This window comes from Peromyscus maniculatus, chromosome 2 (genome assembly GCF_049852395.1).
Source record: "Peromyscus maniculatus bairdii isolate BWxNUB_F1_BW_parent chromosome 2, HU_Pman_BW_mat_3.1, whole genome shotgun sequence".
Lineage (NCBI taxonomy): Eukaryota > Metazoa > Chordata > Mammalia > Rodentia > Cricetidae > Peromyscus > Peromyscus maniculatus.
Genome location: NC_134853.1, coordinates 131,574,313 through 131,592,071, shown reverse-complemented (window position 1 = coordinate 131,592,071; position 17,759 = coordinate 131,574,313). Strand labels below are relative to the sequence as shown.

Below are 17,759 nucleotides of genomic sequence, written 5' to 3'. Positions count from 1 at the left end.
CTGCTGATGTTATAGCCATTATAGAAATAAATACAGAAATTCCTCAAAAAACCTGAAAAAGAACTACCATTTAATTAAGCTGACTCCTGTGTATAATAGCAAAAGGACTCTAATTACGCAATTATCAGACATACTTGCACATTTATGTTTATTGCTAAAATATTCACATAAGACAACATATAGAACCGGCCTACATAGATATTAAAAGATGAATGGATAAAGAAAATCTGATATGGGTTGGATGTGGTGGTGCATACCTTTAAATCCACTCAGGTGCACTCAGGAGGCAGAGGCAAGTGGATCTCTGTGAGTTCAAAGCCACTCATGTCTATATAGCAAGTTCAACGCAAGTCATGGCTATGTAATGAGATATTTTCTAAAACAGACACAGCATGTGTGTGCCAGATGCCTAGGAAGGTAGGAAGAGCATGTCAGAGCCCCTGGAACTGGAGTTATATATGGTTGTGAGACACCATATGGGTGCTGGAATTGAACCAGGTCCTCTGGGAGAACAGCTAGTACTCTTGCTGCTGAGCCATCTCACCAGTCCCTAAATTTAATCTTTTATAAAGGTTTTAGGCAAAATTTCATTTGCCTGCAAAACACACATTAAAAAAAGGGAGAAGCAGAGTGCTAGGGAAATTCCCAGGAATCCACAAGGATGACCCCATCTTAGACTACAGGCAATAGTTGAGAGGGTGCCTGAATTGGCCTATTCTGATGATTAGATGGCTGAATACCCTAACTGTCATCATAGAGCCCTCTTCCAGTGACTGATGGAAGCAGATGCAGAGATCCACAGCCAGGTGCCAGGCCAAGGTCCAGGAGTCCAATCAATAAGAGAGAGGAAGGATTTTATGAGCAAGGAACATTGAGATCGTGATGGGGAAATGTACAGAGATGACCAGCCAAACTAATTGAAACACATGAACTGTGGACCAATAGATGAGGAGCACCCATGGGACTGGACTAGGTCCTCTGGATAGATGAGACAGCTGTTGTTTAGCTTGAACTGTTTAGGGGGCCCAAAGGCAGTGGGATCAGGACCTATCCCTGGGGCATGAACTGGCTTTTTGGAATCTAGTACCTATGGGACACTTTGCATAACCTTGGTGCAGGGAGGAGGAGCCTGTACCTGCCTCATCTGAATGTACTCCCCATGGGAGACCTTGCCTTGGAGGAGGTGGGGATGGGGTGTGGGTTGGGAGGGAAACCTGGGGGGTGGGAGGAGGGAGGAGAGGGGAATTTGTGGTTGGTATGTAAAATGAATAAAAAAAAATCTCTTAATAATGAAAAAAAAGGCAGGTAGGTGTGTGTGTGTGTGTGTGTGTGTGTGTGTGTGTGTGTGTGTGTTTCATAGAGTTTTATTCAGCTTAAGGAAGAATGAAATTATGTCATGGGAAATGGATGGAACTGGAGCACACCATGTTAAGGGAAAGGCTCATAAAGAAATAAGGCTCATAAAGAAAAATATCAAATACTTTCTCTCAGAGTCTAGATTTAATATGTGTATGTATGTGTATATGTGCATGTATGTGTGAGAGAGACACATACAAGAACACAGGGGACTATGTGGAAAGATGAAATCGAATAATGGGAGAATGTGGGAGAATAAGAAAAGGTAAACAGGGAGTAGAGACAGGAAAGCATAATGGTATACAAATATGTGTAAAGCACAATGACATACATGTGTGAAAATATCATGACAAAACCCATTATACTGAATGCTAATTTAGAAAATTAATAGAAAATAAAACACCTCAAATACTAATTGAAAATATGCAATCTATAATTTCTTATTCTAACTCAATACTAGTTTTCAAACATAAGTTATTTTATTTACATTTTTGTCTTAATAATAAGCTCAAAGATCCATAAATTTGAATGCCTTCCTGCTCATACATTTATCACACTGTCAAGGTCTAGTTCAGTAGTTTTCAATCTTCCTGAAGCTGTGACCATTTAATACAGTTCCTCATGTTGTGGTGATCCCCAACCATAATTTTGCTACTGCTATGAATTGTAATATAAATATCTAATATGCAGGATACCTGATATGTGACCCACAGGTTGAGAACCACTGACCTAGTTCAACTTAAGAGCCCTTCTCTTCCCTCGCCCATCAAGAGAAAAGGAAACATAGAGTTTGGGAAGGAAGTTGGGTTGAAGTCAGCATAGGCAAAGCAGAATTACACAATGGAAAGCCTGCCTGTAGGACTTCTGTTAAAAGGAGGTGAGTATGAGTCACACTTTAAAAGATTTATTTTTATTATTTTTATTTTATGTGTGTTTTGCCTGCATGCATGGTAGTACACAACCTACACATAGTGACCACTGAAACCAGAAGAGGGTGTCAGATGCCCTGGAGTTACAGATGCTTATAAAATGTCATGTGAGTACTGGGAACTGAACCCAGGTTCTCTGTAAGGGCAGCACATGTTCTCACCTGCCCAGCCACTTCTCTAAGCCCCTTATTTTTTAAATCGATTATTACATTAGCTGTTGCTTATTGGCCCAAGGAGACTAGGGTTTGTTGATGCTTCAAAAACTCTTTAACTTCATTGACCCTCAATTTTATTTCTTAAATATGGCAAAGGGCATATGAACTGTTAGAAAACAAAGTATAAGTTTTTAAAAGAAAGGTGTGAAGAATTTGGTTAGAGCTGTAGATGATGATTTTGATTGGCAACCTGATAGAATTGATTGATGACAAAGAAAATAATAGAGTACACCTCTAAGTGTGCCTGTGAGGACATTTGTAGAGGTGATCAGATAAGAGGAAAGATCCTTCCTGAATGTGGGTAGCACCTTTCACTAACCTGGAGGCCCTGGATGGAACAGAGTGGAAAGGGGAGGAAACCCATTAGCACAGTCGCTCTTCCCATGTTGCCCGGCCTCCATGAGGAGAGGTGTTTAACCTTCCAAACTGTCCCAGTCATGATGGTCTGATAGCATGAGCCAAATGAGTTCTTTGTCTCAGATATCTATCATAGCATAAAAAGACTAATTAATATACCAATTGTAATAAAACAGGAATGAAATTCAGGTATTTTGGGCCCAGGTATATGACTATTTCCATTATACCATGACGAAACACACATACACACACACACACACACACACACACACACACACATATAAAAAAAACCCACTTCTTAACTGTGCTACACTCATATTGATGGCAGGATTTAGAGTATCATGAAATGAAAATAAAAATGTTAACTTTATTTTTCCTCATAACTCCATACCTGAGGAAATGGCCCACATACCATTCCTAAAGGGAACAATCCATCCACGCCTTAGTTTGTGGGTTGACACTACCATTAAGGTCAATGGGTTACAAAATGTGGCCAGCTTCAAGCCAACCAAGACTGATTTAATACTTTATAATTATTTTTCAAGTCTGTCCCTTTCAGAAATATATGCTGAAGTATAAATGGATAAATGTTATATAATATTTGCTTTAAAGTAATTTAGTGGGGAAAGGATTTTAAGGAGGGTATAGTAGTAAAAATAAAAAAGAACTGTCATAATTTAGCGATTGCTGCAGCTGGATTAAGAATTTTTTGTTACTTCTGTACATGGAATTTTTCCAAAATAAAGAGTGAAACAAAAACAAAACCAATTTATTGACTACCACCTTGGATGCACTTGGAGCTCTATTCTAGCCCTTTCTCAGTTTGCTTCCTAGAATTTCCTGTTTGCTCCATTTATTTTCAATTTTTTGTGATAACTCTATAAACCAAGAATCATTATGGTGTGGAAAATATTAATAAGAAGAATAATAGCTTGCATTTATTGAATACTTGTTCTGCGCCTGCCCTGGTGCAATGTAATTTGTTTTCATATTTCATTTAATCTTCATAAGAACTTTATGAAGTATGTCCCAGTACTTATTTTATGGATGAAGAAACTAAGGCTTTGGGAGATGAAGTTACCTAACAAGGGCCTATAAGAAGTGGTGTATCAAACTCATACCTCTCCTGTTTCCCAGGCACTGCCAAATCTGGATGGTACTATTTACCAGTGGACCCCATATCTAGCTGGCACAGGAGTCTGGAGGAAACCAAGGAAACAGCCCTGAGTTTTCTCTAGTATCTATACCAAATCTGAAGAATAACTATTACAGGTCCTTTTTATACATGTTATATTATGCAAGGCCAGAAGGATGCACATCTTTCCTTTTTATGAGCTTAAATCCAAAATAAGAGAACACAAATGTCAACAGATGTAATGAGGCATTTATTTTTTGACATAAGAAGAAAATGGATAAAACAATAATAAAACAAGCAGAAGGGAAGGAAGAAATAAGCACTGGTCGGGTACCGACTGTACTTGATACTTAACATATGTTATATACCGCTATTTACAATCCCAAGTTCTTCAGGAAAGGGTAGACTTCATTAAGTAAATAGAGTTTGGGTTATGTTGAGAACCTCAACTGTCAGCTTTAAAGAGATGGTAGGCTGAGATCTGATGAGAGTTTGATGTTACCCATGAAAGAGAGGGAGACGTGGAGTATGGAAAGAAAGGTTCACCTAAAGGAGGAGGGGGCAGCTAGCAGACTGTTAAAACACTGTAAAAAAGACTGTGAATGGGATAATGAAAAACCCACTAGCAGAGTAGCTAATGAACTGTTTTCAGTTACTTTTTTCTGAATGAAAACAGTAAGGGAGCTGGCTTATAAACAACCAAGGGAGCACAGAAAAGTACAGGAGGTTCCCATCTTATGATGGCCCAAGGTAACAGTTCTTTTTATTTTTATTTATTTTTTTGTTTTATAATTGTGAAAAACTGGTATGCATGAATAAAAATTGCACTTTTAAGTTTTGATATGGTATGTGGCTAGTGGTTCGAGACTACTGAACAGTGTTTCTGAGCAGAGGCAATGAGCAGCACCTACAATAAATAGCATGTTCTGGAGCCTCTTGTGTTGCCAAACAGTGATATCAGTAAGTACTCAACACATTCTCAATTTATGACAATTTTTCACCTGTCATATAACCCCATAGAATCAATGAGTACCTGTATATAAATCTATTGGCGCAGAGGAGAAAGTAGAGAATTATTTATAATTTTATTCTAGTTATATAATCATGAAGCTAGACATTCCTAAAATATTTCAGATAGCCAAAGGTGGCCTCGCTTATGGCATTTCTAATACAACCATGGAGAAGTGAGAATAGGGGAGGTTCAGTAACCAAAAGTTTCTGGAAAATGTCATGGACTTGCTGTCTAGAACACCAGCTGATCAAAATGATTCCAGCATTTGTGGGGCCAAGACAGGAGGCATACTTCAACTTGGAGAGTTTGAGGCCAGCTAGGTCTATATGCCAAGATTATGTCCCAAAAAACAGAAAGGGAAAGATCAAGATGAGCAAAAGGAGTCTAACCAACTCTGCTGACTAGACCTCTTCTGCCTTGTGACTCTCCTGCCTAGAGCTTGAGCTAGTTAGGATCTCTGAATCCTCTGTCCGAACCATCCACAGTTCTGAGAAGCAGGTTCAGATTGTTAGATCATGTTATACAAAGAGTAAGGTTTCTTCTGCTGGATCATTAGGAAAAGTATTTTTAGTCTCCCATGAATAATGGAAATACACAGGGTGCCTCATTTATCAGACTAGGTCAGTCTTCATATCTAAAGCGATTCAAAACCAACCTGGGTCACTTGAAAAAGAAGTTGCACTATCCCTCCCTTGCAGCCTTGGCAAATTTCTTTCGGTTGGTCTTTCTAAAGTTATGTCTAACTGCCTGGACATTTGTTGAGAGCTAGACTGGATTGAAGGCTGCTCAGAAGCCCTGATGGTAGAATGTGAACATTCTGCCCCTCACCTAGCCAGAGTAATGCCAGAGAAGGCCAGATATTGATTGGTTCCAGGCCCTGGCAAGTGGGGGAGTCTGTAGCCTGGGAACTGTCATTTGACATCTTCCTGATATGTATGGGGTCAAATGTTCCAGACACTGAGATGAGAAATACTTCATTTGCCATCCAATAATGTACCTTGTTCCTGATGAACTTAATATATCCAAGCTCCCTGTAATTCTTCTGTCTGATGCTCTTTGCTGACTTAGTTTTTGCTTCCTCCTTTGAGGGATGGAAAAAAAAAAGCTGTGCTGTTAATAATCTTGCTGACTTGAGTCTTAACCCTTGCAGCCCTCCTGACCCCAGTTTTTGACTCTTTTGAGTATTTCTTTTACCCACCTGAACCTCCCCACTCAGGACCCTGTCTAGAACTCTGATATGGCTGCTCTGGGTTAGACATTTGTATTCCTAGTGTTGCTTCTTGTTTTGACATATCTAAGTCATCCTGATCAAGGAAATTTTCTAAGATACCACAGGATATCTTATAAAACTGATTAATTGCCATGCTGGGATGAACAGGAAAGCTGGGTTTCAAATCACAGTCTGTAAACCAGAATCATTCAGTTCATTACAATTAAAGGCCCTTCAATGGCCAGCCCTTCCAACAACTCCCCCTCTTCTCCACAACCTATATAACCAGCACAGCAAAATATCTGTAGTTGCCTGAATGTACCATGTTCTTGTTCACCTGGTCACCTTTCCAGTGGAGCGCCCCTGCTTGGAATGCCCTTCCTTTCCATGTTCATTTGTGTTTGTTATCTTACAGTGAGAGTTCTTTATACCACTTGAAACAGGTTCCCTGGTCTTGTCCCCAAGTTCACACAACCTAGCTTAGGATTTTCTGTTAAATTTTAGCAAAATACTATATGGCTTTTCTATATACAATATTATGTCATGATTATTTATAAGGCCAAATATGACCTTAACTTACTCTTATGAATTCCTTGAGCATAGGGAGCTGAATTTCCTTATTTTTGTATCAAGACACTTTTAAATGGGTCTGGTATAGAGTAAATGTATCATATCAACTAATGATAATTACTTTGGAAGCAAACAGACTAAATCTCAAACTCACAGAAGAGTTGAGAGATGTCTAAAACTGCTATTTTGAAGTATGTTTTGCATGTTTGTGCATAACATACAAATTTAATCATCCAGTTGTGTTCTTTCTGTTGTTTATACTATGAAATTCATCCACATTGTTGCCCAGCATTTTAATGTGTCAGTATAATGTATTTATCCATTCTATATTCATTCTGCTGTTGATGGACATTTGGGAACTTTTCAGCCACATGAGGCAATAATAAATGGTGCTTCTATAGCATGTCTGTAAGTAAACATCAATATACATTTCTGCTGACTCTATAATTGTATAATTTCAATGTATTTATATACATAAGTATTATGAATATATATATATATATATATATATACATTCAGCTTTATTAGACCCTGTCAAATATGTTTTCTAAGAAATTTCACAGAAAACTTCTTTGAATTCATGAAGTATGTTAAACTCATAGAAAATTTTTATGTAAATACAAAGTCCTTATTAACTCAATGCCTCATTTGCACAAGATCATCTTGTTCCATAGCAATTAAAAATAACATCTTTGATTAGATGAAATCAAATATCAACTGAGATTTGCATTTATAATCTAGATATGTCACACTTATCACTGATCAAAATTAGATTTTGACATAATGTGCCAGTGAAAGACAAGTGCTAATGTGCTGATTTGAAAAGCACATTAGGTCATGTATGTTTAGTACCATGTAATACTGTCTTTATAGCATCCTGGTTAGCCAAGTGATGGGAAGGCACATCAAAATCCCATCTCTATTACATTTCTATTGTACATTTTGCAGTAAACATGTATTTAAAAATGATTCAGTGATCCCTATTCATGTTCTTATAAGCACTCCTTGGAGTAAAATCTTTGCATTCATTATTTTAATATGCTAGTATACTAATAAGTCTAGGTACAGGAAAAAAGTTTGGCAAAACAAAAAAATATATAGCATAAAGAAGATAAGAATCACCAAAAATCCTTCTCTACATAAAATCTACTAAATACAAAACGTAAAGAAAGGAATCATGCTACAGATTTATTTTACTTCTTATGCTATATAAATCTCTCCATATAAATAAGCATTGTACTTTTAATTTTCTACAGTTCATTGTGTTTCAATATATATGAACATTGCATATTTAAATCAAACTAAATATAATCTCTTAAAAATATTATTTCTTCATGGAAAAATTTGAAGTATTTTCTTCTAACTTTCTGAAATATATAATCTATATTTTTATCTATAGCCATCCTACTATGCAATAGCATGCCATAATTTCATAATTTCTTGCTCCTAATTTACTTAATACCACTAGATCAACATTTCCACCAATGTCCCCCATGCTTACTTTCCCAATGCTCTAGTATGCTGATATTTTATTTGTACTGGAATGTGATTTTATTCATATGTTAATAAATAAAGTTGCCTGGGGTCAGAGCGAATAGCAAGCCATAGCAGAAGTCTGGCAGTGGTAGTACACGCCCTTAATCCTGATCGATCACATGACAGGCAGATCTCTGTGTATTCAAGGATACCACCAGCATGGAGACACACACCTTTAATCTCAATACCAACCATAGAAGACCTGGAGGTCTGTATAGATGGGCAGTGACGAGGAGGTCATGTGGTTGGGTTTACAACCAATGAGAAGGCAGAACAGAAAATCTATATAAAGACAGATACACAGGAAGTAGTGCTCTTGCGGAGGGAAGGACAGGAGTGGGGGTGAAGGGTAAGGTTTTTAGTGCTTAACTATTACTCTGACCTCTTGGGCTTTCATCTCTGCATTGGCTCTGTGTTTCTTATTTAACAAAACAGTTACATCTACACTCTGGTAACCAATATTAAACTCCAATTTCTACTAGATTTTATATTCCACACACTAGCAAGATAATGTGGTACATGTCTTTCTGGTTTGGGCTTAATTTTGTTAACATAATGATACTCACTTTCATCCAGGTTGCCACAAATGACAGGACTTCGTTTTGTTATGGCATTATAATATGTATAGGTACCATGTATTTTTAATCCATTTAAGAGCTGTTGTGAATTTAGGATGTTTCCATATCTTGAGAGCTGTGAACACTGCTGCAATGAACATAGGATGTAGATGTCTCTTCATACAGATTTCATTTTCTTTGCATGTGGAATTGCCTGATTATGTTATTGCTCTATTTTAACAGTGTTAAGAATAAACAAACTGTTATGCATAATAGTACTAATTTATATTCTTACCAAAATGTACAAGAGTTCTCTTTTCTTTACATCAATCTTTGTTGTTTTTTGAGACAGAGTTTCTCTGTGTAAAAGCCCTGGCTGTCCTGGAACTAACTTTGTAGACCAGGCTGGCCTTGAACTCACAGAGATCCACCTGCCTCTGCCTCCCAAGTGCTGGGATAAAAGGCATATACCACCATGCCCAGCTTCCATATCAATTTTCAAATCTCAAATAAAGTAGCAAATCACACCAAGCTGTGATACTATGGTGACTTCCTAGTATTTCTTGACATCACTCCTAAAATCTCTAGATTTTTAATAATTATTGTTATGTATGCTACTTATTTGATTGAAGGCTGAGAGTTCCTAGTTATTTCTAGATATAAGCTGGTCATAGGAAGGACCACAGCATGATTATGGGACTTTTGGCCTCAGCTTGGACCTCCAGATAATCTGATCATCAATAGCTGCTGAGTTAATCAATCATGCCTACATAACGAAGCTTCTAAAAATCTTGATAAAATTGGGTTTGCAAGAGCTTCTAGATAGGTGAACATAAGGTGATGCCCAGAGGACAGTACATTACAAAGGAGTGTTGACGTATCAACCTGCCTTCTCCCAAATTTACAATATTCATTCTTCTATCAGTATCTTATATAATGTCCTTTTATTATAAACTGGTACACATAAATATTTCCCCAAGTTCTACAAGCAGCTCAAGCACATTGATCATACCTAAGAAGGGGATTGTAGGAACGATGACTTTAAGGTGGTTAGAAACATAGGTGAACAGTGTGTATTTTTTAACTGGCATCTGAAGTAGGGTCAGTCTTGTGGGATAGGCCTTGGAAATCCAACACTGTCTCAGTAGGTGGTGTCATAATTGAACTTATATAGAAGATATTTAGTATGGGCCCACTGCAGAAGAAATAGTTTGCAGGGTATCTTGGAAAATACTTCAACACATTAGATCACAAAAACATTCTGTTGATTGTTGAGTGAGAATAAGATAATTATATTGGTTCTTCTTATATTTCTCACAAATATCTATCATTTTAGGTAACAAATTCATGCCCCTTTTTTCAATATTATGAAAACACAAAATGACTATGCCACTTAAATCACTGTATTACTTAGGAAGAGTTATTTTCCTACTGCCAGCATTCATAGTGCTGTACGTTCTATGCATGCTACTTGAGGGGGGAGTCAACAACAGCCTTACTCATTTATGAATCTTGCAAGCTACAATAACATTAGTCTGGTAAAAATATATCCACTGGAATAACAGTAGCATCACTATAGTCAGAGTGTAGTGGTTTGAATAGGTATTGCCCCATAGACTAGTGTGTTTGAATGCTTGGCCCATGGGGAGTGGCACTATCAGGATGTATGGCCTTGTTGGAGTAAGTGGGGCCTTACTGGAGTAAGTGGGGCCTTGTTGGAAGAAGTGTGTCACTGTGGAAGCAGGCTTTGAGGTCTTATAAGCTGAAGTCTGGCCAGTGTGACACAGTTTTTCATTCTGCTGCCTGCAGATCAAGATGTAGAACTCTCAGCTCCTTCTCCAGCACCGTGTCCTGCCATGATGATAATGGAATAAGCCTCTGAAACTATAAGCCAGCCCCATTTAAATGTTCTCTTTATAAAAGTTGCTGTGGTTATGGTGTCTCTTCTCAGCAATGGAAACCCTAACAAAGACAGTGAGTAACCAACCACTTTCTGGTTGGATTAAAAGCCTGATCCACAGATGGATTCCACATATGGTATAATTTCCTGAGCCAAAAAATTCTGCTTAAAAAGTATTCTTTTTGTAAATGGACATAAGTAACAAACTGCCCTCTAAGCTCTTCTCTTTTTACCAATATATTAGTGCATCTGTCAACCCTTGTCTCAGAAGCTTCTTTTTATAGCAGATGGGAATTAACAGAGAGACCCACAAACAGTCAACACACGGAGAACAAGAAACTGGAGTTCTTTGCTGTGGTAGTTTGAATGTAATTAGCCCCATAAATTCATAGAGTGGCACTATTGGGAGGTGTGGCCTTGCTGAAATAGGTATGGCCTATATCCCTGTTGGGCAGGCTTTGAGAGTCCCTTTTGTTTAATCTTCACTCTGTGTCACAGTCTATTTCTTGTTGCCTTCTAATCAAGATGTACCCAACACCATGTATACCTGCACGCCGCCATGCTCCTCACCATGATGAAAATGGACTTAACATCTGAAACTGTAAGGAAGCCCCCTCAATTAAGTGTTTTCCTTATAAGAGTTACTGGGGTCATAGTGTCTCTTCACAGCAATAGAAACCCTAATTAAGACATCAGCTCTAGCTGGGCGGTGGTGGCACATGCCCTTAATCCCAACACTTGGGAAGCAGAGACAGGTGGATCTCTGTGAGTTCAAGGCCGGCCTGGTCTACAAAGTGAGATCCAGGACAGGCACCAAAACTGCACAGAGAAACCTTGTCCCCCCCTCCAAAAAAAAAAAGGAAGGAAGGAAGGAAGGAGGGAGGGAGGAGGAGGAGGAGGAGGAGGGAGGGAGGGAGGGAGGGAGGGAAGGAGGGAGGAAGGAAGGAAGGAAGGAAGGAAGGAAGGAAGGAAGGAAGGAAGGAAGGAAGGAAGGAAGGAAGGAAGGAAGGAAGAAAAAGAAAAACATCATCTCTAAATGAGGCATCTATATCATATTCTCTGCCTCCAAAACTCTCAGATCATTGGGGAAGAGGGAGCAGAGAGATTGTAAGAGCCAGAGAAGCATGTTTCTGTAGTGGAACAGTATTTGCCAGACATGACAGGGTCATTGTATACATGAATTCACAGCAGCTAGGACTACACACACAAACCCTTACAGGATCAAGTCAGCTAACATCACAGCATGGATACGACGAGGATCATGAAATTCTCCTCCTAGGAAAGGCACTATTGGCAATTGATGGCTGCTTGGGAGAGAAATTCAGTTTTCTTCAGGTATGCAGTCTCTATAGACAGCAGACTAAGGTAAGGGCAGAAAACAGGACTATTTTGGCTTTTTGGTTAAGCAAATGTAAATCGAAGATCCACCTCTGATCTGGAAATGCTTTAGAAGGTATGGGTAGTGTGAGGGAAATTGTTCTTCAAAAAAACACACAATATTACTCATGTTGCATGTGTAGGTATCTCAAAATACTATTTGGAGAAACCTGTTTCCTTTACCCCAGAAATTTGCAAATTCTCTCTCTTTATGAATTAATGGTGATTATAAGTGATAAGTCTTAGGCCTCCTGAAGGCCTCTCCGCCTCTGCAGATGCAGCAAACCAAAGCAGACCGAATTGGAAAGCCCAGGTTTACTGGGTAAAGCACTCCTGGGAGATTCCCCACCCCTGCAGAAAGTAGACAGGAAGAATCACATGTCTGTTGTCGGGGATGCCACTTATACACCCTGTGGGAGTAATCTTGAGCATCTCTGGGGGAGGAGCTGTGTTTGGCGGGCTTTGAAGAGAAAGAGATGGGGAGAGGATTTGAGGTGGATCTTCCACCAGACTCCTTCCAAACAGTAAGAATGTTGTTTTTTTTTTGTTTTTTTTTTTTGTGTGTGTGTGTGGGGAGGTGTTGTACTTTACAAAATTGAGTGATGATTTAAGCTGTTCCAGGAACCGATTAAGGAGCAATTAAGGAGTGTGACTCCTTCTGTTTCTAACAGAAGAAATCCTCACCTCTCTCTCTGGTATTTCAGGTACTAGAGCCCAATAAGGCTCCATAAAGACCACCATTTCATTGTATTGGCACATAATCTTTCTACTCAGAAATTTTCTCTCAGATGAGTTTTCTCCCTCTTAAAAAACAAAGTCGTCTTTTTTTATTTTTATTTTTTACTTAAAGTATTTAATAAGTTTTAAATTGAGATAGAATTCCATCACTTTCCCCCTCCCTTCCTTCCCAGCAGCCACTCCCAGGTACCCTCCCTCCAACCTCCCACATGTCCCCCACTTTCAAGTTGATAGCCCCTTTTTCTTTGAATATTATTGTTACTTACATATGTGTGTATGTATATGTATGCACAAATAAATAAATAAATACAACCTGCTGAGTCCATTTTTGTTGTTTGTGTGTATATGATTTAAGTGCATTGAACTTTCTCCTTTTAATCTTTCAACTCTCTTTTTAGGTCACAAGCACCACAAAGGGCCTTTCTTAAGGGTCTTCTAGTATTATCTCATAGAATCTATTTTTTTTCGGAGTACTCACCACAGTGATTATATACTCTTATTGATGTTTTTTGAAATTTATCTTTTTATTATTCTATATGCTTGATACACAGTATTTAAATTTTATTTAGAAACTAAACTGTTTGTTAAATAAATAAATGTATCCATAAACTTCAGTATTGAGTATAACACAATATCCTTGTTTATTGTCTTTCTACTATAAGCAGTATATAAGAGCAAAGGAACATACATTTTATTTTCATTGTCTTCCTTCCCAGTATTAAACATAACATGCAAGGAATGGTTTATGCCCAATAAATTCTTAAATAAATAAATATTAAAGCCATGGTGATGATAATCTCCTTTTAAGTATTTTCTTAGCCAACATATGTCTAACTATGGGAAAGAGAGACCAAGAACAGACACAGTTCAAAGGCTTCATGAAGGTCTATGGTTGCCAGACTATTTTGAACTTGCATGTGAGATATTCTCAAAGTCTACTGAAAATATCTTGAGACAATCTGAGAGTTGTGCACAGAACAAGAACAAATCTGGATTACCTTGTCGTTGTTAATTGATTTATATATGGTAACTGGGAAGATATGGTAAGCTGGGCTTGTTCACTGAGACAGATATTTTCATTTTAAATGAAGAAACTAAGACACAGTAGATTAAATTCTCCCAAAGCACCACACATATCCAGTATGTAAAGAGCTGAGATCTGAATTCTGGCTTGTCTGTTTTCAACGCCTGTGCTTTTTCTACTATGCTTTTCTGTGTTTATTCGAGAAAGCTATGTGGACTAAATATGTCAAATGTGCTGGGTCTATAAAATATGCTAATGATGTTTGGGAGAGGAAACGATTCATTCTAACTGTTATAATTAGAGAAGATTTTCGTGTGGATCTGAAATTTGAGCTGAACCATAAGGATCAAGAAGGATTGCAACAGATGAAAATAGTAGAGAGGGGGAGTATAGAAGTAATGCCAGCAGATAGAAAAGCGCCGCAAGGATCCAGAAGATGAGCAAGGATAGCACAGGCTTTGAAAGAGAGTAGCCATTGAGAAATCAGATTAGCATGGCAATAGGAAGCCCCTCAGAACTCAAGAATAAAAGAAAAGTGAAAGTGTAGAACCTCAAGACAAAAAATTCTAAATGATAACAAACAGAATGATGCATTACTCGCATATCATCATAATTAGGCCAGAAGCAGAACTTTCATAATAAAAAACAGATACCAGAAAATAGTGCTACAAATTAAGAAAATTCAATATAATATTCACTTAAGAATCACTCAAATGCTGTGGATATCACTCTGAATAAATAAAATGCTGATTGGCCAGCCAGGCAGGAAGTATAGGCAGGACAAGGAGAGAGGAAAATGCTGGGAAGTGGAAGGCTGAGTCAGGGAGACACTGCCAGCCACTGCCATGACAAGGAAGATATAAGGTACTAGTAAGCCACAAGCCACGTGGCAAAGTATAGATTAATAGAAATGGGTTAATTTAAGATATAAGAACTAGATAACAAGAAGCCTGAGCCATTGGGCCAACAGTTTAAATAATATAAGCATCTGTGTGTTTATTTTATAAGCTGGCTGTCGGACTTCCGGGCTTGGCAGGACCTGGAGAAAAAACTCTAGCTACACTCAAGAGGTAGGGAAATACTGCATTTTCCATTGTTACAAAAAGGACAACTTCACTTTCATTGAAAATACTTATAATAGATTATTTCCATGGGTAAAAAAAATTGAACCTAGAGGTAAGGGTTAAGGCCTAAAACAAGATAAAAGAAAATGCTATAATATACTGGTAAATCTGTATTGTATCCATAAAAATAATAACTTGTTCTGGATCTTAAAAAAGTTCTTAGGAAAGAAGTTCAAAGAAGCCTTTTCTCTCATTCTCAAGAAGTAAATAATGATACTGAGTAATTTTATAATTTGGTAGAAAAAAGTTATTAAAGGATATATGTTACAAATTAAAAATTATTATTATAAAATCATTACTAGAAACTGATTTCCACAACATGCAGAAAAAAATATCAATCAGCCTAAAACAGGAGAAAAAATGAGCAAGCAAAAACTGGGGACTCCATTAGATGTACTTTTGTTTCCTCTTTTACCCCATCAGGCCAAGAATATAACAAACAAAAAAGAAAAGAAAAATTAAACAATGTAAGATAGTGAGACCAACAGAGTTTTCCAAAATTCAGATACTTGGCTACAGGCTTAACCCTAGCAACCTCCTGAAGGAGCAAGATTCTTATTCCTTCAACAGCAATCTTTAAGTTCCTAACTCAGGCAGGATAGACTGAGACACAGTGCCAAAGTCCTTGAGACCCTCACAGACTAATAATCCAGAAAGCAATTTTAATGCACAGTAATAAGAGGAAGCATATTGTCTCAGACCATTTGATGATGTCATAAAGTAACACTTGAGCATGGGTAAACTATAATAAGCAGAAAATTACTGGCTCACAATTCTGAAGGTTAAACAGTAGAGCATCAAGTTACAGAGAGGGAAAGTTAATGCCATCAGATAGAGGAAATGTAGGAAGGTTCCAGAAGATGAGCATCAAGGATAGAGAGCATAGCATTTGAGAGACAGCAGCCGTTTGACAAAGCAAATGAGCACAGCAGTAAGACTCCCCTTGGAACTTGTACTCCCATATGTTGAGGATGATGTTGTTATGACAGAGGGCATGCAAGTGTTCTAGTTTTCCTCCATTGTGATAAAACATGATGCCCAAAGCAACTTGAGTAGGAAAGCGTTGATTTGACTTCCACTTCCACATAACTCAAGGAAGGAAGCTGGAGGAGGGAACTGAAGCAGAATCATGAAGAAATGCTGTTTACAGCATTGCTCAATCTGCTTTCTTATGTAACCTAAGACCACCAAGATAGAGTGGCACTGCCCACAGTGGGGTAGGCCCTCCCACATCAATGACTAATCAAGAAAATGCCCAAAGTCCTGCCTACAAGACACTATGATAGAGGAATTTTCTTAACTGAGGTTTTATCTCTCAGATAATCCTAGCTTTTGTCAAGTTGACAAAAATAAAAATAAAAACTAACCAGCACAGCAAGAGAAGGCTGAACTTGTCCATTTATGATGGGGATGCTGTCATCTGTGAGGGCGGGCCCTTCTTATCCTAGACACCTGTTAATACTTGCCTCATAATACTGTCATAATAGGGATTTGACTTCAACATAAATTTTGGAAGTGACAAACATCCAGGCAAGATGAGTTTATTAGAGTGACACAGTCACAGGCAAGGGAAACGCACAAAATCTCAGCACATTCAAACTGCAAGTGATCTGCACAGGTTCAAGCCAGATGGTGTTCCAGTACAGAGAAGGAAAAGTGGACACAGGCTCCTACACCTAACCATGAAGCTACTTATGATTGATACCTCCTGCTGGCAAAGAGAAAACTGGTTTTCTCCAATGGAGAAATATCAGGGTTAATATCCCTGAGTATATTAACCACATTTCATGATAACAATATTCAGAAGTAGTTGGCCAACACAAAACAAAATCAATGGTATTTTTATGGAATTTTGTTTCTTTTCCCTATGTTTTGGCATTTTTTTTGTCTCATTGGTCTTCTGCCTATTTGTTTTGATTTTATTTTGGGGGGGGGGCATTATTTTTTGGTTTTGTTTTTATTTCCTGTTTCACTTGCTTGTTCATTTGTTTGAAAAAGAAAGAAGAACAAAGTTTTGTAAGCAGGAGAGTGTGGAGGATTTGGGAGGAATTGGAAGAGGAGAAAACATGATAAAAATATACTATATGGATTTTTTTCAGTAAAAATGTATAAAATATCAGTTCATCTGCATTAGATTTTTGACTTGACACAAATTGTGTCACTACTTAATCTGCTGGGCAATGCTGTTTACACTTTTACTTTTTACTGCCCAATAGTCAGTACAGACTTCAAAAACTCTGAATACCAGAGACAGGAGAAATCAAGTCCAACTATTTTGTTTTATTTAGGAAGGAAAATTGAGTTCACAAAGGAAATAGGACTTGTCCAAGGTCTGACAGAAAACTGGGAGTGAAGCCAGTTCCAGACCACAAGCTTCCTCACTTTCTGAATGAAGTCCTCCAAATGTGCATAATCTCAGAAATTCCTGTACCCATCTGTCCCAAATAGGACTGTACTCCAAAGCTGAAGCTCATGGGGAAATGTTCTGGTTGTAGCAGACTAAGATTAAGTATTTCTTTATATATTCTGTATTTCAAATACTTGTTTTACTTGATAGTAATCTTCACAATTAGCATATTGTCTTATAAGAAAATGTGATCTGAATGTTTGTGTAATGTTTAAATCTGAACTCCAAAGATGATGAAAGAAGGTGATTAGAATATTGTAGTAGAGTTCTCAAGAATAGAATTAGTTAAATGAGACCAATAATAAGCTCTTT

General features: G+C 37.8%; 1 protein-coding gene across 14 annotated transcripts in view; it reads right to left on the bottom strand.

Moving 5' to 3' along the window:
* Positions 1-17,759, bottom strand: part of LOC102924940 (AGBL carboxypeptidase 4) — a 1,182,350-nt gene that overhangs the window by 834,007 nt on the left and 330,584 nt on the right. For 7 of the 14 annotated variants that reach the window (XM_076564763.1, XM_076564765.1, XM_076564757.1 and 4 more), the window contains exon 4: positions 6,002-6,085. The exons of the other annotated variants lie outside the window; for them this stretch is intronic. In XM_076564763.1, coding sequence (XP_076420878.1) covers positions 6,002-6,085 — 84 coding nt within the window. The remainder of the gene's footprint in view (positions 1-6,001; positions 6,086-17,759) is intronic. 14 annotated transcript variants of the gene reach the window in all.